The sequence below is a fragment of the Danio aesculapii genome, chromosome 7 (genome assembly GCF_903798145.1).
Source record: "Danio aesculapii chromosome 7, fDanAes4.1, whole genome shotgun sequence".
In the NCBI taxonomy this organism is placed as follows: Eukaryota; Metazoa; Chordata; class Actinopteri; order Cypriniformes; family Danionidae; genus Danio; species Danio aesculapii.
The window spans coordinates 53,232,118-53,258,974 of NC_079441.1; the positions used below are offsets into that span (position 1 = coordinate 53,232,118).

General features: G+C 35.5%; 1 protein-coding gene across 1 annotated transcript in view; it reads left to right on the forward strand.

Annotated features, from left to right (window-relative positions):
- The first annotated feature begins 4 nt into the window (after positions 1-4).
- The window catches only part of galns (galactosamine (N-acetyl)-6-sulfatase), an 82,968-nt gene continuing 56,115 nt past the window's right edge, over positions 5-26,857 (forward strand). Inside the window, exons 1-9 of the mRNA XM_056462166.1 lie at positions 5-240; positions 4,311-4,434; positions 10,980-11,054; positions 11,249-11,351; positions 13,775-13,918; positions 16,120-16,186; positions 16,297-16,424; positions 19,178-19,317; positions 22,335-22,438. Coding sequence (XP_056318141.1) covers positions 148-240; positions 4,311-4,434; positions 10,980-11,054; positions 11,249-11,351; positions 13,775-13,918; positions 16,120-16,186; positions 16,297-16,424; positions 19,178-19,317; positions 22,335-22,438 — 978 coding nt within the window. The 5' untranslated portion in view covers positions 5-147. The remainder of the gene's footprint in view (positions 241-4,310; positions 4,435-10,979; positions 11,055-11,248; positions 11,352-13,774; positions 13,919-16,119; positions 16,187-16,296; positions 16,425-19,177; positions 19,318-22,334; positions 22,439-26,857) is intronic.

The following is a 26,857-nucleotide window of genomic DNA, read 5'->3' on the forward strand; positions in this document are numbered from 1 at the left end:
TTCATCGCGCTTGTGACTGTGTGCAATACTTCTTGTGATGCGAACAAACACATTTTATCCTGTAGAATGTACAGTACTCTTTACAGTTCCGTTTCCCGAAAGTTAGCCTCTGTTGTGCATTTCACAAAGCTTTGAAAAGGGGTTACGATGTGTCTTCAGACTGTCATCTGTGTGTTATGGACAGGATATGTGTGTCAGGCTGCAGGAAGTCCAAACATCATCATCATGCTTATGGATGATGTAAGTCTTTCCCGTCACTTTTTTAATCACAAATAAACCTACTGTATGTTTAGATTGCATTTCACTATTAAGTGCAACACATATCTTAAAAAAATATGTCCATGTTTGTTTTGTTGTTCATATTCTATGTCATTTGTAGTTTTATGTTATAATATGCTGTTTACCACAATATTGAACATTATATTTTAAATGTTTATCTTTTTGATTGTTTTTAAACCAAAATGCCATTCAGACTGTCCCCAAGATGCGTTACGCACAATCATACCCCTTCTGAAAAATCCAGCCTAAACCAGCCTAGGCTGATTGGCTTGTTTTAGCTGGTTGACCAGGCTGGTTTTAGAGGGGTTTTGGCCATTTCCAGCCTGGTTTTAGCTGGTCAGGCTGGAAAATGACCAGCTAAAACCAGCTTGACCAGCCTAGCCATGCTGGAAGCCCAGACAAAAACAGCTATGTAAACCAGGCTGGTTTTAGCTGGATTTAGCTGGTCATTTTCCAGCCTGACCAGCTAAGACCAGGCTGGAAATGGCAAAACCCCTCTAAAACCAGCCAACCAGCCTAGGCTTGTTTAAGTTGGATTTTTCAGCAGGGACATCAGAAAATGCACTGTTCATTAAAAAGTGTTGAATTTCTATGGTCTAAATATCATTATTATGCTCATTTAAATTGAATTTATACAACTGTAGATCATCGTGTGAGCAACACTAAGGTATTTGATTCGATTCCCAGAGCTTGCATGAATTGAACTGCTGTTTGAGATTGAGGTAAAGTTGGTTTTATATTCACACATTCTGACTTTCTCCTTAGTAATATAATTTCAGAAAAGTATTCCTTGCTAAATCTAAACAGTGAAATCATATTAGCAGCCAATGACTAGTACACTAGTCAAATAACATTCAAATTCAAATAAATAGTGCTAATGTTGTTTTCAAGTCATACTTACAAGTGATTTCAGGCGAATATTTAAAGTACCATGGTAAACAATATCACAAGTGTTGTTTCCAGCCCCATGTTGGGTGCCATTTGTCGTTGTTGCCGACCTTCTTATGTTTGTCGTAGTTGCCGACCTTTTCATCAATGAGGCACTATCAGACTGGAGGTTTTTGGATACCAGAAAAAAAAGACTTTATTCTCCATAATAAAGCCGAGAAAGTGCAGAGCAGACCTCAGAGCATTCTGAAGTCTCTCCTGGACAATTCCTAAAGGGTCTGTGTTTTTTTTTTTGTTACAATATTTATACAGATTTTTGCCCCACCCCTAGGTGTCTCGTTTTAACTTCTAACCATACTTAGATAAGTTTTTACTCTAGGTGGTCCTGTTATTCCTTCTCTCAGCCCACTAGCTCAGGTCACTTCAGCAACTCTTTGACACCAGAGATGTCCTTCATAGATGCAACTCATGCAAAAGAACTAAGTGTTTACATGATGGTACATTAACTTGATAATATGTTACTCACTCTCCTGAATACTTCTCACACATATAGCTTCATATGAATGTTTAAACATATTCAGTTATCCTACACAATCAGTCATCTCATAGTGTTGCTCCTGTGCAGGGGTCCTCATCTTATACAGACATACCACAGTACTTTTTACCACAGACTGGCATGTTTGCTGCACACACTCTTAGATAATATAAACTTAGAGAATACTTCATACTGAGAGAATAAAAAATCTTCATAATTTGCCACTGAACGAATATGCAAGTATAAAACCAACTTTACCTCAGTTTGTTTGAGTATGATAAATATGTGGTAAATTGCTTTGGACTTTTGGATAAAAGTATCAAACACATGAGGTGAGTTGAATAACATATAGGTGAATTGAATAAGCTAAATTGGCCATAGTGTACGTGTGTGAAAGGGTGTGTATGTGTGTTTTGAATTGTTGGGTTGTGGCTGGAAGGGCATCCGCTGCATAAAACATATGATGGATAAGTTGGCGATTCATTCCACTGTGGCGACCCCTGATTAATAAAGGGACTAAACCGAAAAGAGAATGAATGACTGAAAATAGTATAAACTGTTTTAAAATAGTATAGACTGAATTAGATTTTAGTGTGTGACTCTCTTCTGTAAATTATGGTAAAATGCGATTAGATATTATATACATAGTACATATATAAAAAATGGGTTGCTGATTGTAAATTGTGCAGTTTGATTTAAACTTCTTTCAAGATCTACCTAATATCCTGCATCTATATATGTGTGTAACGTGCATTTTTATATATTTATTGTCTATTTATGCACATACTGTATTTAAATGTATATTGTATCAAATGTGTCACTGTATTTTGTCTCCAGCCAGCACCTAAGTTTTTCACTTATCATAGCACATGTGCTGCTGGTGATGTGACAATGAAAGTGTGATTTAGAACATATGGTCATGAAACAGAAGACTTTTTTTTGGGATTGGATGCGAAATAAATTATATACTAATTTTACATAATTCATTGATTGATTTCTTTATCTATATATTCATTAATTGTTATTTTATTTATTTATTTATAATAATAATTTGTGTATAAATTACTAAAAAATACAAACTAGATATTTAGAAAATTGGTTAATGGCAGGATTTTGTTCATCTTTAAGTCAATTTGGTGTTAACGAGTATGTGAATTGCAAAACTGGCTTTATGGATTTCTTGTATGTTTTAAATGTACAGTGCTCAGCATAATTGAGTACACCCCTCTTTTGTGAATGAATGTTTTTATCCATTTCTTAGTGAATATATCCAATTTATTTTGGTGCATTTACACAAAACTTTAATTATATCCATTAAAATAAGAGTTTGGTCACCGAACATCATTAAGAATAGAACGATAATACATTTAAATTCAATTATTGTAAAAAATGTCAGCTAAATTTTATATATAGAATATATATATTTTATGTTTCTCTTGATTTTTCCTGTTTATCATAATTTAATTTCATATTTCCCCCAGCATATTAATTTGGGTGTACATTTGTTTATTAAATCTCATGTATACACAAATATAATATTGTAAGGCTTGAATCTTACACTGCTATTCTGAACCAGTAATCTAAAACAGAAAGGAGTTGAAGGATGGCATGTTTAAATGAATTATTCTTTGACTCCATAGTAATTAATCTGACTCCATTAAAATTACATGTTTAAATATACAGACAGTAGAATGAAACAAACTAATACACTGTATACACTAATATGCTGTAACAAATGCACTGCTGTGCAATTTTGTTAGCGGATGAGGCTACGCATGTGTGGGAGACGGAGAGTGAAAGCTATTCTCTCTGATCAACAATTACCTTTCCTTATACCCTGAGCAAAGCATTGTCACAGTGAAATATCTACACCCAAAACCAGCTGAACATGAAAGCAAAGTTGAGGTGTTAAAGCGAGGGAGAGGTACATTAACATGTACCGACATACTCTTCTTTGGCCATGACTCAATAGTAAATAGATTGTATATTGATATACATTAATGTCTCTGTTGATTTCACCACTGCAATGCTAAAGTCATAAACTGTCAAATGACACTAAACATGACAAAGTTATATGAAGAAAGATCACGAGCAGAATTGTATATAGTGAAAAGCACATGGTTTCTGTATGCAAATGGCAGAGTTGTGTATTGAACCTGTGAGGAACTCTGCCACACCAGGAAGCCTCATCTCGTACTCAGAATGTCTAAGTAGTCCTTCATTAGCATAAAAGGAATAGCATATAATATTTTCTCAGCTTACAATATAGAAAATATTAACTTGAAAGAGAGATCTGTGAGCAGTGTACTCATTTATTCTGAGCTCTTTATATGTTTTTTATGTTATAATTTCTTGTATTAATATTAATTGTATCACGCACGCACGCACGCACGCACGCACACACGCACACACACACACACACACACACAAACAAAGCTTCTAATAGGAAAATTATGGAGAAAAGAAAAGTGTTAATGTAAAATTGTGCTTTCTCTGTCAATCTACCAACTTTAGTTTGCTAAAATATTTAAATCACACACGGATTGAAATTAAAATTTTCTCCATAAACTGGAAGCATGCTCATGACATATTTTGTGTTCCTCCACAGATAGGATGGGGGGATTTGGGAGTATTTGGGGAGCCCTCCAAGGAAACTCCACACTTGGATCTGATGGCTGCTCAGGGAATGCTGTTCCCAAACTTCTACACCGCCAACCCTCTGTGTTCCCCATGTAAGTGCTGCTTCTACACTGTAAAAATATCTGTATATTAGCAGTTTTCTATATTTTGTTATTCATGTTTTTATTTTCCCCCTGTTTATTTATGCTTTTGAATTGCATTATGGGTCCTTGATCTTTCTTCCAACAACTTTTAACCTTAACAAATCTGAAAAAGTGACTTTTATAAACATTTTTATAATTTAAAGTGATATATTGTCTGGTTTGGTGGTGTAAAAACCTTTTAATAAACTGCCAGTACATTTTCTGTTATTTTACAGACTTATTTCTCTCTATATTTTTCCTTCTACATTATTTCAAACTACTAAAATGTCATAAAAAGTCACTTTGTTTATCTGTAGAGTTGCATTTTCAACATCAAAAGTCGATAGAGCAGAGATCAACATCCCATAATGCAATTCACAACCATAAATAAACAGAAAACACTCGTGAATCACAAAAGGAAACTGATAATTAACATATTTTTTACAGTGTAACCTTACCTTTATCTCTCTATCACACTCCCTTTGTTCTTGAGTGGAAAATTAGCATAGTGCTTACTGTACAGTACTGTATGCTGCCTGCGATAAATGCTTCAAACTATAGCCGACCACAATGCACCACTTAATAACTCAGATTTAGTTATTGTCTTGGAAATAAATGTACTGTAGTTATTTATTTTGCCAGTTCAAGCAAACCACGAAGTACAGAAAGATGTGTTTGTTTTCAAATAGAAATATCATATACAGTTTAAACGATCATTAGTTAGTTCATCTGGATATTTCTTGGCGATAGCAAATTTGCATACAGTGTGCATAATGTTCAAATTAAACTTATTTAAATCTTATTTAAAATTAGCTGAACCAACACAATTCTTGAGTTTTTTTGGGGGGACAATGTGCATTTTTATGTTAAATCCACTTATATTTGTAAGAACAATCAAGTTAACTTAATATATTTGTGTTGGAACTACATGAAGGAATCATGTGAAACCCAGCGTTTTTAACAATGTGCTGAGGCACTAAGAAAATAACCAATGTTCATGATGTCAGAGTTATAAAAACTGTCATGAAAATGTAGTTATTTAATAAAAGAAGCAATGATACATGTATTTAAAAAAAGTAGGCACATTTATTTATTGGCCAAAGAATAAGCATATTTACAAACAGGGGTGGATTTAACCAATAAGCAAAGTAAGCAGCCACTTAGGGGCCTAGAAAATTTGGGGGCCCTAATTAATACCAGCCTGATCTCATGAGGAATCGTAACTATTTTACAATTTGTCAGTTTAGTGGCTAATTCGTACAAATTTGTGCAACTTCAGTCTTATGAAAATAAACGATTTAACCCAATCCCACCCCTGAACCCAACTTTCGTTGGAGGATGAGCAAGTCATACTTTTTTATGTCTGGGTAAAAAACTAAAACGTTTTCCCCTTTGAACACAACATATTTTAATTTGGGAAACATTTTAAATATTTTGGAGCAGTAAACATGTCAGGCTAAATAATTCAAATGAGTCATTGACTTCTTCTGTCTTGATTAGTTTCTAAAACACAGGTTTCTTTAAATATCTGTTCTGCTGGGGATACTGTTGTCCTTAAAAACAAAAAAATATATATCTTGTATATACTGTAGGAACGGTATAACAGAAAATGTTGACAGGTTAAAAACCTTGACTTTTCCAAACCGCGGTATACCTTGAAAACAGTTATCGTCCCATGCCTAGTCCACCATGCACTTCTGGTTGTGTGTGTAATCAGGGGGAATCAGGAACTGGTGTGTCTAAGATGCATCATGGGTGTTGTAGTTCATTATATCTACATATGTGTAGTTATCCAGCTATCTGCACAGGCTAGAACGCTGGTGATCATGACAATTAGTCAGTACCAAAGCCAAAACTGTACCTAATCTAACATAAAAACTGAAGATTACAGTTAAAAATGTGTACACTCAAATTAATATGTTGAGGGAAAATAATATAACATTTTAATAAACAGACAAAATCAAGAGAAACATAAAAAAAAAAAAATTTAGTTGACATTTTGTAGTTTATAGCATTTTTTTTGCAATAAATAATTTGAATTTAAATAGATTATCTCTCTATTTTTAAACATGTCAGGTTTCCAAATTCTTATTTTAATGGATATAACCATTTAATAAAAGTGTTTTGTTTAAATGAACCAAAAATATATTGACAATATTCGCTTATTCGCTGTGGAAATGGATAAATGTGTGTGTATATATATATATGCATGATAGTGAGAAGACAACTTATTATGCTAATATGGATAATACACCAACAGAACTGAAATATGCTAATTATGCATAATTTGGGAATTTGAATGGACTTGCTATGCAGAGCGGCTCTTCTTTTTCAATTCTAATTAATTTTTAAGCAAATAAGGCTTAATCAATTGTTGATCTGAAATGTGTGAGATGAAGGTGCCCGGGAGCTCTGCTACCTGCCGCTGTAGAGAGACGTTATTATAGAGCTTTGCTTCAGAACTTAATTAGACTTTTAATCACAAAGTAGATAGAGGAGAACTTCCTAATCAGAAAGTCCAAGGTGAGCGCTCTCATGTCCAGCGTCACTTATTCTCGGCTCTCTCCATCAAAATAAGGCTTAAAAATATGACGTTTTACATTTATGAAAATCCATACATGTTGTGAATAAGCATCTTGAACCTTGGATTAGATTTGAATATGGACTGCTTATGTGCATCCAAGACTGCTGTAATAGTGTTTTTGCATGTTTGTGATGTTTGCTTTTGCACAACAATATACAGCAGGGGTTTTAAATTGGGGTATTTCGGGATGCATTAAGGTGGGGTCCAATTTAAAAGCAAGACATATACAACACACACGCACACTTAAAGGTGCCGTATGTAAGCTTTTGACTCCTCTAAAGCATAACAATACCATAATATGTTTGCAGATATTTAGGAAACATGCTAAGTGAACATACTTGTTTATCTGAAAAACAATGCTGAAGTCAGATATTCTGCTTTGAAATTTTTTTTCCCTGCCAGAACTCTGTCTTTGTTTTGGTAATTTTAACATGCCTAATGTCAGTTTAGCCAATTATATTTCATCCCCCCGGATTGCCTTGGTGGAAAAACTATTATTTTATTCATTCATTCAGAAAAGCTCTAAAAGCATGTGATCGTGACCGAAATGCGACCTCCGGTGGACAGTAGCAGCCCCGAAATGAGATGCAGATTCAGAGTTCCACATGAGGTTATTAATTAGCAAATAATATAATTATTATGAATGTAAACATAAGATGAGCAGGTTATATTGTAACCCCGTGTCCTAACAACACGCTTCATAACTAGATTTGCAGTGATAAGCATTTTGGCTGTTTGCACCAGATGAAACACCACAGAAATTTGAATACAGTAGTTCAGAATGCACTCACTCACTCACAAAACGGTAAGGTTTATAATCTAATTAATACATATTAACCCTCTTTAACATTATTAAATGTAAATGCTGAATCACTCATATGTGTTTAGTTCTAAATTTCAATTTCATAGGGTTTATTTTATTTTCATGATCTGAGGTAAACTATATGCTGCTGCTGCTTTCAGTTGTATGGAAATAAATGTCATGTAAAATGGCATTTAAACTCACATTGTTAGCATTTAACACTGAATAAAGCACATGAGGTGTACCTGTGGTGACCATTGCCAGTTTTCTGTTGTTCACCTGTGAGAAATCCAATATATCAATTTGAGGTGTTGGTTAGGACAAAAACTCCTTTTGTGTCAAACGTGCATGCTGCACCTTTAAATATATACAAATGTATTTATTCATTGATTGAAACTCTAGCTCTAAAATATTGAATAAAAATAAAATGTTATTATCTAATAATTACAATCATTCTTAAATAGTCCCAAAGTTGGTAGAAATAAATAAAAATAAATTAACAAATAAATACAAACTAGATTAAAATGAATAATTGAAGTTTGACCAAAATAAGTTAATAGATCAGTAAATAGACATTTATATTGTGCAGAAAAAATATATATTTTTCACCAAAAAAAATCTTTACATGTGTCTATATATAGTGTGTGTGTGTGTGTGTGTGTGTGTATATATTTATACAACAGTTCTGTCTGGTTCTTGAATCTGATTGGCTGATAGTTGTGTGTTTTTTTTTTTTTTTTTTTTTTTTTTTTTTTTTTTTTTTTTTTTTTTTTTTTGCAAATAACAGCACTCATGCAGCCTCTTCACCCTTCACCTTTGTGTATTACTCCACCCACATACAGTTACAAGAAGAGGACTGTCTGACAGTTTGACAAATATTGCTGCTGTTGGATAACATAATGTACTTTTGAGGTTTTTTTTAGTTGAGAATGTAGTTGTTTAGATTGCAACTATGCTGTTTATTTCTAAGGATAGTGCCTATTTAAAATATTTATAATTTCTGAGGGACATCGCCTTGGCGGCCGTTAGCCTGTCTTTGAGCAAAGCCGGTTGACAATGTTCATCCACAAGATGGTGACAGAGACCGCATAATAAGCCCTAAGAGAGAAACAGCGTAATAGGGTATATGCCGAGATGGTGGTTCTTCCCATACTGATAAACTTCCGGTGAACGGTTAATGTGCCTTTTTCCATTTTATACGGTTCCTTGTACAGCATCGATGTTGTAATGTAATTACAATACAATCAGTTAAATAGACTTTGGCATTCATGCAAAACGAGATGAAAAACCTTTTACTCGAACTTGCCCGTCAGGATCGGCAGGCTAGCGCAGAAGCTTCATTGAATATACTGGGGTAAAATAAATGTTCATATTTTAAAGACATGGCGAGGAAAAATGTAATTTAATGCAGTGCTTTCTTGTACATTCTGAGACCCACTTTATATTGGATATCACTCAGCCAGTGGAGATCGCTGATTTTTAAAGAAAACAGACCTTAAACGTGCCAGTTTTGCAATGGTATACGGTTCACTGGAAACGCTTAACCCAGGTTACTGTCAAATTAAAAGTCCTTTAGCATACTTCCGCATATACCCTATTTCAAACTACAGCTGATCAAATCATTATTAAACAGCTAAATGACTTTCTAAGTCTATCTCTGTCATTTGTATGTTGTACTGCTTTATTTATACCATAGTAATATTGTGATCTCCAGATTGCAACAGGAAATCTCTGTAGACTGATGGCATCTTATGTCGTTCAGTCTCATAATTTTAAAATGTCAGCAAAATCACCTGTTTTGTCTTCACTTTAGACATTACGCTAGAGAATCATAAAGCTCTAAAGTGACGGTTTCTGCTGTTATGATGTCAGCTGCAGATGTGAATGAATGGCGGAAGAAAGTAGTTCCCCTTACAAAATGGTTTTGAGACTCTGTGTTTGATTTTCTTTTTTATATACGCAATTTTGCCGTCGAACTGTTGTATAAACGCAATATCACACTCGTAGCAGTGCAGTATGGCTGCATATCGTCAATGGAGGAACACTAACGCACGCCTCCCACCAGTGCCGATATACAGCCACATCGCACTGCTACGAGTGTGATATTGCTCATATATATATATATATATATATATATATATATATATATATATATATATATATATATATATATATATATATATATATTTATTTATTTATACAAGAAGCAATGATCCCCTTCATGCCTTCTAAATGTTTATTATTTTAAATTTATATTTAGTGTACTCATCAAGGCTGCATTTATTTTTATTTATTTATGGATTTTATTATTTTTATTTAATTATTATTATTTGTATTATTATTATTTCTTTTTTATAATTTCTATAGCTCTTTTTCTAGTGTAGACAGAGACACTTTGCAAGAATGAACAAGAAAATATTAAAAAGTCAGACAACAATATTTTTACCAGTACTCTACAAATAGCAGAGTACTGGTAGAATACTGGTGTAGTTTTAGTTAGTTCAAAATTGAATTATTTCAGTTTAATATGAATGTCACTGTTGAATGATGATTTACTGAACAGCAGCTCCACTGTGTACCTTGTACTATTATTTGATATATTTAATATGAAAATAAATCGCATTTTAATAAAAAAATGTATTCATTCATTCCTTTTCCTTTGGCTTAGTCCCTTTATATATCGGAGGTCGCACAGCGGAATGAACTGCCAACTTATCCAGCATATGTTTTACACAGCTGATGCCCATCCAGCTGCAACATAGTACTGGGAAACATACATGCACACTCTCATTCACACACATTCACTAGGGCCAATTTTTATTTTACCCAATTCACCTATAGCGCATGTCTTGGGCTGTTGGGGAAACCGGAGCATTCGGAGAAAACCCACGCCAACACGGTGCTTTATATTATATTGTTTAATTAACTTTTTTATCATATAGAAAACTATTTTAAAAAATCTACATTTGAGTGATATTTCATAATATGACTGTTCTTACTATACATAAGTTGTTCAGATAAATTCTTTGCTTAGCATTTACCAAAAACAACCAAGCTTAATAACAGTTTTCCAAAATGTAGGAAGGTGTTTTTGATCCAATACCCTTATAATTTGTTTATGTTCCACAGCAAGAGCTGCTCTGCTAACAGGAAGACTTCCAGTGCGAAATGGGTTCTACACCACCAATGCTCATGCTAGGAATGGTATGCTCATAAACCATTTTTTCATGGGTGTCATGGCTTTGCATTCAAAAAGTACAATTATAATGGAAGTCAATAAGACAAAAACAGCCACTAACATAACGAAAGGGTAGAAAATTTGAACAATATACAAGGGTTATGAATTGAACTGTCCCTTTAACGGTGCACTCCTGTATTCTGGATTCTCTGTTCTCCAGCATACACACCTCAGGAGATAGTAGGAGGAATATCTGCGGATGAGATCCTGCTTCCAGAACTGCTCAAGAACAAAAACTATGTCAGCAAGATTGTTGGGAAGTGGTGAGTTTCCTTTTTCTCAGAACAAAGACACAGACTGCAATCCAACATAAAACTGTACTCAAAGTAAAACATTTGAAACTGTTACAATGTTCCCACGATTCATGGGATTTCTGGAATATCATGGAATTTTAGAAGATCTACTCTAGACATTAAAAAACTTTTATTATTATTGGTCCTAGGGACCCTGTTTCTTAAAGACATTGTTTCATGTGTTTTGCATATTGCTATGTTTAGGCTGTTTTTCTTTGTATTCATTGATAGTCATTTTATTCCTTTCCCAAATTTTCAACTCGCAATCAAATGCAGTCATTAGGCTGTATTTGTTAAAGTGTTGCTTTCTGTCTGATCTGTGTTCATCCAGTCCTTACTGGGTTTGCAGGGAAAAAAATTGGATTATTGTGGATTATTGTGGCCTACACTGTCAAAATACGTAAATTAGCAGTTTTCTGATATTTGGTATTCCAGTTTTAATTTTTTCATTTCCCCTGTTCATTTCTGCTTTTGAATTGTATTATGCAACAACTTTTAACCTTGAAAAGTTCAAAAAAGTGACTTTTGTTAATATTTTAATTGTTTAAAGTGATATGTTGTTTAGGTTAGTGTTGTATAGTATGGTACAAAAACCTTGTAATAATATTCAACATCAAAAGTCAACAGTGCAGAGATCAAGGTCCCCTAATGCAATTCACAGCCACAAATAAACGGAAAATACTTGTGAATCACAAAACATGGAAACTGTTAATTAACATATATTATTAGAGTGTATAACTCCTAATTTTGCAGTGCCTTTTGCCCAAATTTGCAACAATATTTGTGGCAAGAACCTCAAAAACAACTGGTCTCTGTAATTTATATAAAGGGCACAATAAGTGAACCAAAAAAAGAAATTGTTTATTCATACAGTACATTAACCATGTAAAGCATACTTTATCAAATTTGATATCTGAATTAATATAAATGATCAAAATAAACAAAACAATAGCTTTGAAAGAGAATCGTGTTAAAATGTCACATTTTAGCCATCGATGCAACAAACATAGACTTGTTCAAATAGGCTTTGGACGAATGCACGTAATAACCATAATAACGCATCAAAAGCTGGTCTAAAGAGAAGCGCAGTGCCATGGCATGTCTACTGTAAGCAAATATAACGTTATATGATATAAAACAATGCCGATAATCAGGAAATCTGCAGCAATTTTCAATAAAATGACAATCTCCTTGAAATTTTAAATCATTTGTTTGATTCTGCAGTGTATTCAGTGATCGCAAAATTCCCCTGAGCACAACAGCTGCCTCTTATATTCATTTTAAGTTACCTTAATTCAGATTTTTAGTCTGTGAATGTCAGGGAATTTGACATTTCGTTTAGAGTGGGAATCTTGACTAAAATGCATTTTTAATTCCACAGATTTTTTTTTTATTACTGTTTTGTCTGATTAACTGCTTGACAGCATAAAAAGCAATGACTCGTGTCAATCTCAAGAGAGATTCTTTTTTCCTGGGCATAATTTGCACGATACATAAACATTCTTGCCTTTCACCTCAACGAGGGAAAGTAGTGCTTATTTTTCCAGTTTGCAGACGCTTCCTTTGAACTTGTTGGATTTGCCATTGTTCTGACTCATGGTAGTTGGTGTGTGTGGCTGACTGCGTGTGCTTGTGTGAACACCTACCCTACTCTGCCTCTGGTTGGCAAACAATGGAAAAGTACTTAATCTAAGCCAATCATCACGTTATCAGTTACATCACGTTTATAGACACGCTAATCATCATCACTGGTTGGTTATGTGTCCAGTCCCAGCCCCGAACACACACACACCGGGTTTTCAATTATGGTAACATACATTTTATTTTCAGCAATAGCGTTGTACAGGGGAAACAGTTATTCATTTGATTACTTGTTACTAAAAAAAAGTATCGCTGTTAGTAACGAATTTTATTTATAGCGCAGTTATTTACATCACTCCTAATGACTATACATCACACTGCCCATAGTAAAACCACACCATGACCTGACATGGGGGGTGTTCTCCCAAAAATGAAAAATGAATCACCCTCAAGTGGTTTCAGACTTGTATGAGTTTCTTTGTTTTGGGGAACACAAGAAAGATATTTTGAAGAAAGCTGAAAACTGGTAGCCACTGACATCCATGGTTTAATTAATGGTGTGTTGTTCAATGGATCTCATCATGAACATTTTGAAGTGAAATATAAAATGAAAGGAGATCAATTTAAAGATTGCAAATGTCTTCTATTGTGTTCCGAATTTTTCATGGGTATGCAACAAAAATAAGATGAGTAAATGTGACAGAATTTTGGAGTAAACTAACATCTGCATAGCATAGAGTATATGCCATATATTGTCTTATCTGGTGCACTTTTTAAGATTTTGTTTTCCTTATCTACCTACTTTATCTCAGGCACCTTGGGCACAGAACTCAATACTTACCTCTGAAGCATGGCTTTGATGAATGGTTTGGTGCACCCAACTGCCATTTTGGCCCCTACAATGACAGCTCCCGTCCCAATATACCTGTCTACAACAACTCTGAAATGAAGGGAAGGTGAGGTATAAACATAAAGCATTTTGGGTTCTTGCCATGAACACCTTGAAGGTTTTGAATGCCATATTTTTTAAGAATCATGCTAAGTGAACATATTATCTGAAAAACTGTGATACAGTTAGTTATTCTTCGTTGAAAATGTGCTTTCTGTGTCTGAATGTCTGTCTTTGTTTTAGTCTGTATAACCTGGCCACTGCAAGTATATTGTATTATATTATATTATATTATATTATATTATATTATATTATATTATATTATATTATATTATATTATATTATATTATATTATATTATATTATATTATATTATATTATATTATATTATATTATTCATTCATTTTTTTTTCGGCTTAGTCCCTTTATCAATCTGGGGTCGCCACAGCGGAATGAACCGCCAACTCATCCAGCATTTGTTTTATGCAGAGGATGCCCTTCCAGCTGCAACCCATCACTGGGAAACACATACACACTTATTCACACACACATACACTACGGACAATTTAGCTTACCCAATTCACATATACTGCATGTCTTTGGACTTGTGGGGGAAACCGGAGCACCCGGAGGAAACCCAGGTGAACGCAGGGAGAACATGCAAACTCCACACATAAACGCCAACTGACCCAGCCGAGGCTCGAACCAGCGACCTTCTTGCTGTGAGGCGACAGCACTACCTACTGCGCCACTGCGTTGTCCATATTATATTATATTATATTATATTATATTATATTATATTATATTATATTATATTATATTATATTATATTATATTATATTATATTATATTATATTATAAAATGCAAATTGTCATGAATAAACTGACAAAAATTCCCCCCCCTCCCTGACAAGAAGAAGGCATGGAGGTAGTGTTTTTTTTTTATATCTATGTAGTAAATAATAATTTTTGTAACATTTTAATCCTTTATTTTTAGTTTCATATGTAAAGATATTTGAGTATTGCTGTACATCCTGTTTCCCAGAGATGGGTTGCGGATGGAAGGGCATTCGCTGCGTAAAAACGTGCTGGATAAGTTGGCGGTTCATTTCGCTGTGGCGCCCCCGGATTAGTAAAGGGACTAAGCCGAAAAGAAAATTAATGAATGACTGAATGTACATCCTGAGTGTATTAAGCGTTTGAACCTGCATAGGTGCATTACTAACGCACTCTGCGCTGGACTTTAGACCAGCTTTTAGTTGGTCAATGGCGCGGTCTATTTAAGTTCCTCAAAATAACAACGCGCCAACAATGCACCTTAATACACCTCCATTCTAGACTGGTACATCCATGAGTCCACAAAGTGGCGCAAATGGATTCGCTATTTAAACAACATGGCGCAAAATGTGAAAATTAAGGTTGCGTTGGTCTGAAAATAGCAACAAATCGCGCCAAACACGTCTTGCGCCTTATTGCGCCAGGTGTATGATTGGGCCCAGAGTTTTTATTTTGTTTCTGGTCCAAATATATAAAAATTCTTAACTCAAGATATGTTTTCTAGAAGAAGTTTTCCCTTAAAACACGCAAGATAATCTGCCAATGGAGTAACCAATATAATCTTGTAATTAATAATAACAATAATTAAGAATTTTTTATTTGGATTAGAAACAGGACAAAAACTCTAAATAAGATAAGCAATTTTTGCACTGTACTCAAGTGTTCCTCAGAAAATACACAAATCTTCTCCCACTACACATTGCATGTCTCTTTGACGAAGTGATTTTCTTTCTCTTTTCGCACCAGCTGCAATGTAGCATCTAATTTTCTGCCCATTTGTTCCCTCCAAAACAGCCATATGTGCATTCTGGGTCATTGGCTTTGGCGATAGGGCTAGTTTTGCGCTTAGCAGTGAGTTTAATCAGCATGGCGTGTTTGAGGCTGGCCAGATAAACACACACACACACATACACTGACACCCCAGAGATGGCAGGTTGTGTTAGCGCTATGTTTGGACACCTGGAACAGCCGGAGCATAAGAGAGTTGCCTTTACCACTCCACGCCTCAGCACCTTCTCACAACGCATGTGTGTGTGTCTTCTGAGACCCAATCTCACAATTTACCTCTTCAAATTCACTTCCAAATCGCACCCCGGTGCAGCTCTTGGTTTAGAAAGCTTGTCATTTGGAACAGGAGCTCATATGGTGTTGAGTTTGTAGGGATTGTCTCATTAGATCTGCGGAAAGCTGAGGTGGTCTGTGTGTTTTGCAGGTATTACGAGGAGTTTGAGATTAATGTGAAAACAGGCGAATCCAACCTCACCCAACTCTATTTGAAGGTGAGTTTTCCTGCTCATTGGCTTGATAAATGTTTATTTGTGTGCATCAGATGTGGACAGATGCTCTGCAGGATTTGCCTGATATAGGTTTTGATCCTATCTGTCTTTAGGAAGGCTTGGATTTTATCTCTCAGCAAGCCATGGCCCAGCGGCCCTTCTTTCTCTACTGGGCTCCGGATGCAACCCATGCCCCAGTGTACGCCTCTAAACCCTTCCTGGGAAAGAGTCAGAGGGGACGGTAGGCCAGAATTACAGTATTAAAAAGTATAAAACTGCACAGTGTAACTTTATTAGCATGTTTGTGGTAGGAGTGGAAAATAGTTTGATAAATTATGATTAGCAGAATATCTTTCCTTATTGCAAAGTGGGTGTAATAAGTCATATTTTTGTGTGCCTATATTGAATGCATAGGATGTTTATCCAACTGTAACCAATCAGATTGACCCTCACTGTTTTTTTACCCACCTCCCCAGAGGGTGCTGTTTTGCTTTTGGCTAGACTGGGTCCAAAGAGCTGAAAATAAATATTAATGGCAGGAGTCAAGCTAGAAAAATTACAACTAGAACTAGAAAATCTACCAAAGTTTTCAGTCATTTATCTTGTTTTAAAGTCTAAATGTTTGCACCTTGACATGATTTTTTTTAGCAGGAATTAGATTTAATTCGTTTAGAAAAATATCAATTACATGTTTATTTTAGTATTATAATTACATTTAAAAAGCTATTATAGAAGCATTTGTCAAGGCAAATGTTATATCGCAAGAAATATCATTACCACAATACTTCTGATCATCAAACAAATTTAAATAGTAGTCAAAGATAACATAAGCAAACACATCATGCAGTTTGAAATAAAGGTTTTTAATATTAAGGGAAAACAAAATACAAACTATATAGCCCTGTGTGCAAAAGTGTTTGCCCCCTAAACCTAATAACAGGTTGTGCCACCCTTAGCAGCAACAAATGCAATCAAGCATTTTTAATAGTCTGTTACAGCTCCGTGGAGAAATTTTGGCCCACTCATATTGGCATAATTTTGGAATTTAGCCACATTTCATTTGACAGGATCTCAATTGGATTTAGGTCAGGACTTTGACTAAGCCACTCCAAAGTCTTCATTATGTTTTTTCTTCAGCTATTCCAGACTTGCTGGTGTGCTTTGGATCATAAAATTGAAACCTTTCCCTGAGTTTCTGCTTTTCATATGTGTAATGTATGCGCATTACTGTCCAAAGGCAAAGTGCAGTAATTACACATTTGTACAAAATTACATGTGTGCACACTACAGGATTTGAAATCCATGCACACACAACACACACTATAAGATATTATTAGATCATTCTAATATTTTATTATATTATATTATATTATATTATATTATATTATATTATATTATATTATATTATATTATATTATATTATATTATATTATATTATATTATATTATATTATTCTCTATAGAGAAAATCACCTGATCACAGAATAGTGTTTGCATAGCTCATGCTCTTTGCTTTTGTATTTGAAATGACCATGCAGACCAACTTTTAAAAAGTATCAAATAAATAAATTAATATAATAAATTAATATATTATGTAATGTGTGTATTTATATAGCGCATTTATCGTGTATGGCCATACACCCAAAGCACTTCACAATCATGAGGGGGTCTCTCCACATCACTACCAATGTGCAGGATCCACTTGGATGATGCGACGGCAGCCACAGGACAACAGCGCCAGTGCGCTCACCACACACCAGCTGTTGGTGGAGTGGAGAGACAGTGATAGAGCCAATTTAGTGGATGGGGATGATTGGGAGGCTATGATCGGTAAGGGCCGATGGAGGAAATTTGCCCAGGACACCGAGGGTTACACACCTACTCTTTACGAGTAGTGCCATGGGATTTTTAATGCCACAAAGAGTCAGGACCTCGGTTTAACTTCTCTTCCAAAAGATGGCGCTCACTGACAATATAGTGTCCCTTTTACTATACGGGGGCATTAGGCCTCACACAGACCGCATTTTGAGTGCCCCCTGCTGGCCTCACTAACACCACTTCCAACAGCAACCTAGTTTTCCCATGTGGTCTCCCATCCAGGTACTGAACAGGCTCGGCCCTGCTTAGCTTTAGTGAGAAAGCAGTCTTAGGCTGCAGGTTGATATAATGTGGCTAGTTTAAGTTCCTGATCTTTGCTGTTGCATTTAAAATGACCTTACAGAGCAACTTTTAAAAAGTACTTATACAACAGCCCTTATGAATGCAAAAAAAAAAAATTTTAAAGTCTGGAAATATATTTCAATGAGGATATACTATCCTTTAATGTAAAAGTTCATTTCTGACCCTGATTGGAAGTTTGTAGATTAGAAGGTTTCGCTTTCACATACTAACAGTCTAGACGTTTGAATAATTTAGAGAAATCCATAAAACATTATAGATTTAGAAACATCAGCCATCATCTCACTTAACAATTATCCAGCTATACTCTAACAATTACTGTTTGGTCCCAAAAACCAGCATCTGCACATTCTGGTGTTATAGCAACGACTATTTAATGAGAGTTATTTTTCATGCTCTGAGGCAAGACTAAAGGCAGAGGGCTTCATTGGCAGTCTTGTCTGCAACTGTTTAGTATTCGGCCCGGTGCTTTGGAATACTGGGGCTTCAGTAAGCATACGTTTCTTCTGAATGCTAAATGAGGTTTGTGTTGACAGAGGAATGGATCAAGGCTGAGGGGTATTAGCCAGGTGCTGGCAGTGGAGGGATTCAGCCTGACACGCCACGTCTTAAAATTTTATAACCGCTGCACATCTATCTGAGCCATCTATCTTCCTCTATATATCACATCCGTCTGTCACAGGACAGGTTTTCAAACGTGGGCTAATTTGACAGAATTTGTTATGCCGTCTGAGTAAGAGCAGCTGAGCAGGTTATCTGAGGTAATTTTCAATGGTTTGATTGCTGTGGTAAGACGCGATGTGATTTTGTTTTATAGTTATGGCGATGCAGTGATGGAGCTGGATGACAGCATTGGTCAGATAATGGCTCATCTGGTCAGTCTGGACATTCAAAACGACACTCTGGTGTTCTTTACCTCGGATAATGGAGCAGCACTGATGTCTGGACCACTGCAAAGTAGGAGATCTGTTCACACTTTTCCAACTTAAACATTAACACATCTAATGGCCCGTTTCCACTGAGTGGTACGGTACGGGTCACTTTTATCAGGCTTGCGTTTCCACTGCTAAAAGGGTACCAATGTACGACAGAAAGTTTCAGACAATGTCATTCTGGCTCAAGCAAATGTCAAAGTAAAGCTGTAAATCTTTCACATTTCATATGAGAAGCACTTCTCACAAAACAGATGCTTTATACACATAAATATTTGTGTATAAATGTTCATTACTAACATTTCTATGAACATGATCAATAGCCTACTGTAACCTCTGTGATTGCATAAAATAAATAAATAAATAAATAAATAAATAAATAAATAAATAATTGTAACATATATGAACACATGCAGACCCTTATGCTGTGTTCACACCAGACAATGCGTGGATAAATTGTGCCATTCATGCGTAAATAGACGCGTGAACATTTTGAGTTCACTCACTTCATTCACACGTCAAATTCACTCCACAACAGACGCAGATTCGCATGATGGGCAGGACTTGTGTCTGCCCGGTGACTCTAGCTTTGTTGCTAAATGGCTAACATGGATTTTATTGAGAAAATAATTGTGTTTATGTGCTTTATGAAGGCTGAAAAACTTGATTCGTTTGGAGCCGTGCCTGAGACCACTAGATCCTTTCAGAGGTGCACCCAGCTCTGTGAGCTCATAAACTCCTTCAGAAACTTAACCTAGATGGAGGCTTTCAGTGTTGCATCAGACTGAGCCGAGCCCAGTATGATGAACTGTTGTCGGTGTGTGCAGGAGTATTTTCCTCCGGGACAACAACAACAGGCGCTACGTCATAATCACGCCCCCACAAGAGCAAGCTCCTGATTGGTTAATGCGGCGCAAATGTCTGCTGAAGTTCAGATTTGGGCAATTCACGCGAAACGTGCGTTAAGTGCGTCAAACAGCCAGAACGCTCAATTCGTGCTGCGCCTATTGCACCATTCCCTCGTATTATGCCGCAGGATGTCTATTCATGCCTTTGCATTGACTTTACATGTAAATCACTCGTGCTTGATGCTTCTTCCGCGTCTGGTGTGATCACAGTTGTTACCAAATGTTACCAATTACAGAAAAACTACACACAGCATACATTTAGTCCTTAATTGGGTTTAAAAATGACACGCAACATATAGCCCTAGTCAAACCTCTCATCTGCATCTTTAATCTTCACCAGCACATGTAACTTCTGTTAGTAAGTAATTTCATCATTCCGAGTTCTTAAAAGTCCAGAAGGTGGTGATAATAGTTAAACATGGCAGTTTGTTCCTGTTTTAGGTTGCTGAAAGAATCATTTACTCCTTTGTTTTTTCACGCTTCACTCTCGCGTTTGTCCGTTTCTGAAAGGATTAGGTGTCAGAAGTACTTCAATAATCACGCACACATTATTATCATCAGCACAAGAAGTTCTTTATTTCAAATATAGACACGCGGCGAGCTCGCTGGAGAAAGTGAAACCGCTCGCGCTTTTAGACGGCCTCGTAAAACAACAACAGGACACAGCAGATTTTGTTCTTCTTGGCTTTGTGGCTGTACATCAAGACAACGACAAGGTTTGTTTGAGCTCGGGTTGACCATGGCTCGTTATTATATGTATATATTATTACGATGTAATGTCTGGGCTGTGATTTTAAAATTGGCGGTTCCTTTATTTTTATTCTCCTGCTTGTGTATGCGATAGTGACCTTTCTCTGTAAACCAATAGTGTTCAGCTGCATGTCTTGCCCTGCCTTTTGGTACACTTTTGTCATGCTAGGTCGTGCTAAAAAAGGGGTATGGTATGGCTTTTTAGTAACTTTTGACAGTGGAAACGGCCAATAAAGCATACCGAACCATACGGTAACGTACCACTCAGTGGAATCAGGTCATAAGGATTTGATTTGAATAGTTTATTAATCATTTGCTAACTCATTCTTAATGATCCATCAGGATGTCATTTATAAGGCATTTATAAAGCAAAAATAGTCCTCACTTTAGATTAGGTCACAAAGTTGGATGAAGTTGAGTTATTAAAGCATTTATTAACATACAAATTAACTATAAGTATATGACTAAAAATAAGATTTATAAATGTTAATTAGAATAGTTTATTAATCATTTACTTATGCATTCTTAATAATCTTTTAAAACCGTCAACTTCTCTCAAATAACTGGTTTGTAAAAGATGCAATACTTAATTTGGTAAGACTTTAGTTGATCGTCCTGATTGCACATTTTGTTGACTAAAAGTTGCACTGCCAACTACATGCCAATTCATTCTCATTTGAGTATTAGTAGACTGTCTGCTTAATATTTGCTGATACTGCTCCTTCAACAGACATTTAACTGACGATAAGAATGACATGTCAACATAACATAAGCAAGTACATGTCAACTTACACTAACCCTAACCTAACAGTCTACGTATAATCTAATGAGAATTAATTGGCATGTAGATGCAATGTAACTTAAATGCAACAAAATGCATTAAAGAGACCATCAAAATAAAGTGATGCCTTTAATTTAGTAATGAAAAAATAATCATTTATAAAGTATGAAAATACAACCATTAAGCACATTATACATGTGCTTAAAAATCAAATATAGAACATTTGTATCTGCAGTTATAAACTGCTTACTAACATCTAGTAATGTAGAGTTAATGCTTAACAAATAATGAATGAACTATTTGCTAATGCTACATAAATGATTCATAGTGTGTAGTTATTATAAAGTGTTACCGAAAATGCTTCTTGATTTAAGATTTTTTTTCAGATATTTGGACTAGAAACGAGACAAAAAATAAAAGTAATAAAAACCTTTTTGCCATGCTTCGGCTCACACAATCTATCTTACTGTTTGTACACACCCAATACACTTTTTAAAATGTTTCATTTTGTAAATATTTTTTTTTTCAGCAATAAATTGCTATCACTGTACACCTTATCCAATACTTTGAGTTTGACTTTTTTAAATTCTTTTTTATCCTCAGGTGGCAGCAATGGCCCATTCCTCTGTGGGAAGGAGACTACATTTGAAGGTGGGATGAGGGAGCCAGCCATTGCCTGGTGGCCTGGACGGATTCCTGCTGGCACAGTGAGAATAATTCAAACTATTTCACTCCAATGCAAAGAGTCCCATCTTCACTTCACTCCATCTTTCCACACCCCATTCCACAGCACATTACATATTCTTAGGTGTTAAATTGTTCCATCAGAGGTTTTCATAGTGCTGCGGTTCTCGACCCTTGTCCTTGCGGCCCTCCACACTGCTTATTTTGCATGTCTTTTTTATGTAATACACTTGATTTAGATAAGCAGCTCATTAGAAGAGAGGTCTAAGAAGAAACTGTGTTGAGATCAACATGTTCCCTACACATTATTGTTCACTCCTTTCTACCTTCTGCACATGAGAAATTGTCTGAACTAGAGGTTTAGTTCATTTTCTCAAAAAAACAGATTTGCGCTACACCACGGTTTGTAGCATTTTCAATTATTATTAAATTATTAAATAGGGGTTATTTAACCATAATCGGTATTGGGAGTAATGCATTACAAGTTACGTATTAATATTACTTTTATAAGTAACGAGTAAAGAAACACATTGCTTTAAAATTTAGCAACAATATGTAATTGAGTTTTTTTTATGTAATGCGAGTTTAATTAAATAATTTAATTTTAGCAGTCCTAATTAGTTCGTTCAGCCTGGCTGTTGGTCTGTGGGTGGTACCCAGAAGAATGGCTAGCAGTCACCCCAGGTGTTGGCAGAACTGTCTGAAACCACATCAACCGGTAGGCCATGAATACGGAGAACGTGGTCCAAGACAATGGCTGCTGTCTCCCTTGCTGAAGGTAATTTGGTGAGGGGAATAAAGTATGCTGCCTTCGAAAATCTGTCCACCACAGTGGGGGTAACTTAGTGACAAAGTCCATCACTATGTGTTACCAGGGTCATGAAGGGACAGACAGTGGCCAGAGAAGCCCTGCTGGGAGTAGATTAGAACTCTTAGCTACCGTACAAGCCAACACAAACTCATGAGTGTCCCACACCATCGAGAGCCACCAGATTAACCCAATGATACGATCTGCTCTTGGATGGCAGGCTAGCTCGGATGAGTGACCGCACTGTAAAACCTTGGTCCGGACCGACTGTCCGCAGGCACTTCGATGGTACGAAATACCTGACAAACCACAGACTCCACCCCCCAGGTTACCCCTGCAACCACACATTCAGAACAGTAAACGGAAGGGTTGGTCTGGGTTCAACCTCACTTAAACGTGACAGGGCATCGGCCTTTCTATTCTTGGACAAGCCAAAGAATAGTACCCAATGAGCCTGATGAGAATGAAGTCGTTTGATGGACCTAATGTATTCTAGATTTTTGTGGTCGGTCCAGACCATGAGCTTCAAAGGTTGTTTAGCATACAAAAATGCAATTGTTGGCTCCTCAAATTACGTGGCAAGATAGGAAGATAAAGAAACAAGCACTCACGATATAAAAATTGTATTATTTATTATATTAAGACTTTATTATGTTAGAGTGAGATTTGTGGAAATAAAGACAAACTTGGCCCGATAGTAACACTTATGCCAGAGAATTGGACTTGAACTGTCAAACATCTCAAATTGGAGAAAGAAATTGGAATAAGGAATGAATTAGGTGGAAAAATTCAATTGTGGAATTAAAAATAACATAGTAACGCACTCAATGAGAGAATGCAAGAAAAGACAGAAACCAAGATGGCAGAGCGATGTGTTTTTTTTTTTTTAAAGAAGGTGTAGGTTATACAGTGTGTTATACAATGTGTTGCAGAACTCCTCTATTTAAAGTTCTGAGGTCAAGCCTCAGCCAGGTAAGAAAAAGTAACGGAAAAGTAACGTAATGCATTAAGTAATGCAACTTATTATTTTTGGGGGGAGTAACTCAATATAGTAATGCATCACTTTCAAAAAGAACTTTCCACAACACTGACCGCAATTATATGATTAGCATAGAAGTCGTGTATTGTACACATACCCTTTGAATTGGCAACGCTTTCAAACTGGAGTCATGGCAGAATATCCTGTCATGTCCACTTCAGTTAGCATGGTTGCCTCACAGCAATAAGGTCACTGGTTTGTTTCTGGTTTGATGTAGTTGTTATATAACTGTAATCAGTGTTGAGGGTAATGCCTTACAAGTTACACGAGTTACATAATACTATTACTTTTATAAATAATGAGTAAAGTAATATAATAAAAAACTTTTTTAAAAATCTGTAACAATACATATTTGAGTTACTTTTTTAAAAACATATTGCGAGTTACTTTTTACTTGAATTGATTAGCTTAAAAAAAAAAGTTTAATTAAAAACAACATTAACACACTCGATGAGAGAATGCAGGAGCAGACAGAAACCAAGATGGCAGAGCGATGTGTTTTTTTTTTAAAGGCAAATGAAGGTGTAGGTTATACAGTGTGATGTTAATTGCAGAGCTCCTTTATTTAAAAAAAAAAAGAAGAAAAAAAAATGCGAAAGACATGGCCTTAGCCATGTAAGAAAAGTATCGCACGAGTAACTCAAAAGTAATGTAATGCATTACTTTGCAGAAAAAGTAATCATTTTATTTCCATAAAATAGCAGAAAGCCCCAGTAAATGCTTTGAGATACGGTTTACTTTATATGCAAGTGTATTTATTAAGAGTGGTAATTCCAGAATAAAGACGTTTATTCAACCAAACCAATCGATGATGAAAGCAATGTAGTTTTATCAAAAAGCATGTAGTATTTGCGCAGAAAAAAAACATTCTCTCACACCTCACACACCGCTCCTGCTTGAGGCTGACACGCCACTCTGCTCCCGGTGTAAGTCCTGGTAGTGAACATGCATGCCGAAAAAATACCCAGGGTAACAATCTTTTATATGAAGGTGTCTGCACGCAGTGAGTTGACAAAACAAAAAAAGTCGACAAAACAAAGTTTAAATAATATGATAGTGATTTCTATTTATTTATTTTATTTTTTTGTATGAAGCAAAAAGGAGGGATGATGAGTCAGGGAGGTGAGGCTTAATAAACCTAATTGTCGGCTATGACGTGGGTCTAAGACAACACACAGCTTATAATTCTATAAAACATATTTTATTGTATTCTATAGAGTTGTCTTAGAGCAGTGCCCCAGTAGAGCTTTACATCTAGCAACACCCCTGCCAGACAGTATAGCACTTTAAACTATTAAAAACGTTAATAAAAGTCCTTTTTTCAAACTTCATTCATTCCTTTTCTTTTCGGCTTAGTCCCTTTATTAATCCTGGGTCGCCACAGCGGAATGAACAGCCAACTTATCCAGCACATGTTTTATGCAGCGGATGCCCTTCCAGCCGCAACCCATCTCTGGGAAACTTTTTCAAACTTTTTAATGTTAAAAGCTTTTGATGTTGACAAGGTTGAAAAAATTTACTTTAATTTACATTTTTAATAGTTTTAAGTGCTATATTGTCTGGGTTGGTGTTGTAAATCACAGTACAAAAACCTGGTAATAAGCTGCCAGTGCATTTTCTGTTATTTTACAGACTTAGTTCTCTATATATTATTCCTTAAACAATATCTTGTCTCAAACTAAAAAATTGTTACTAAATATCACTCTGTTAAAACTGCAGAGTTGATTTTTCAACATAAAAAGTAGACTGAGCCGAGATCAGCATCCCATAATGCAATTCACAACCGTAAATAAACAAAAAACACCTGTGAATCACAAAATACGGATCATGTGAACTAACAGATATTTGTTACAGTGTATTTCATAATCGAAAGGAGTCATTTTAATGTCCTCATCTGCTGACATGATTCCAGTGCTTTTGCAAACATGTCCACATTGCTTTGATCAGATGCTGTTGTCTCACCACTGCCAATTATAATATTCAGCAAATAGCACATTTGTATATTGTTTACATATTCATTGAAACATCACATTCTAAGGAGCTTAAACAATATCAGGATTATTAGTATATCGTAAGTATATATCGCCAGCTAGTGTTTCCCTATACTGCCCTGCTTCCATTATTAATAAAGTATTCAAACCAAATAATATTTATGAGGTTCAGTTTCATTTCAAGTCTTTACCTTAATCATTTTCAATCACTGAATTCCTTTTAAATCAAACTTTGTTCATTTTATTAACATTTTTTTAACATTCCATGTTCTCCCTTCCTTCCTCTAACTGTTTTTATTTATTTACTTATTTTACTCATTTTTTTTCTTATTTACTTAATTATTGACTTATTTTACTTAATTGGGTGAGAAGCTTCCCATTCCTGATCCACTGAAGCTGTGTGCTCCGCAAATGACCTTTAATGCCAATTAAGTCTAATCAAATGTCAATTAGGGTAACCATTTTACAAATTAAGGTGGATTAAACATAATTAAGTTGTTGCTAAAAAGACTCGCAAATTGTTTTGTTTAAGCTCATTTTAAATACTGTAAGTAGTTTGAACAAACAACAAACATCAACAGACTATTTGGTTTCTGATTCATTT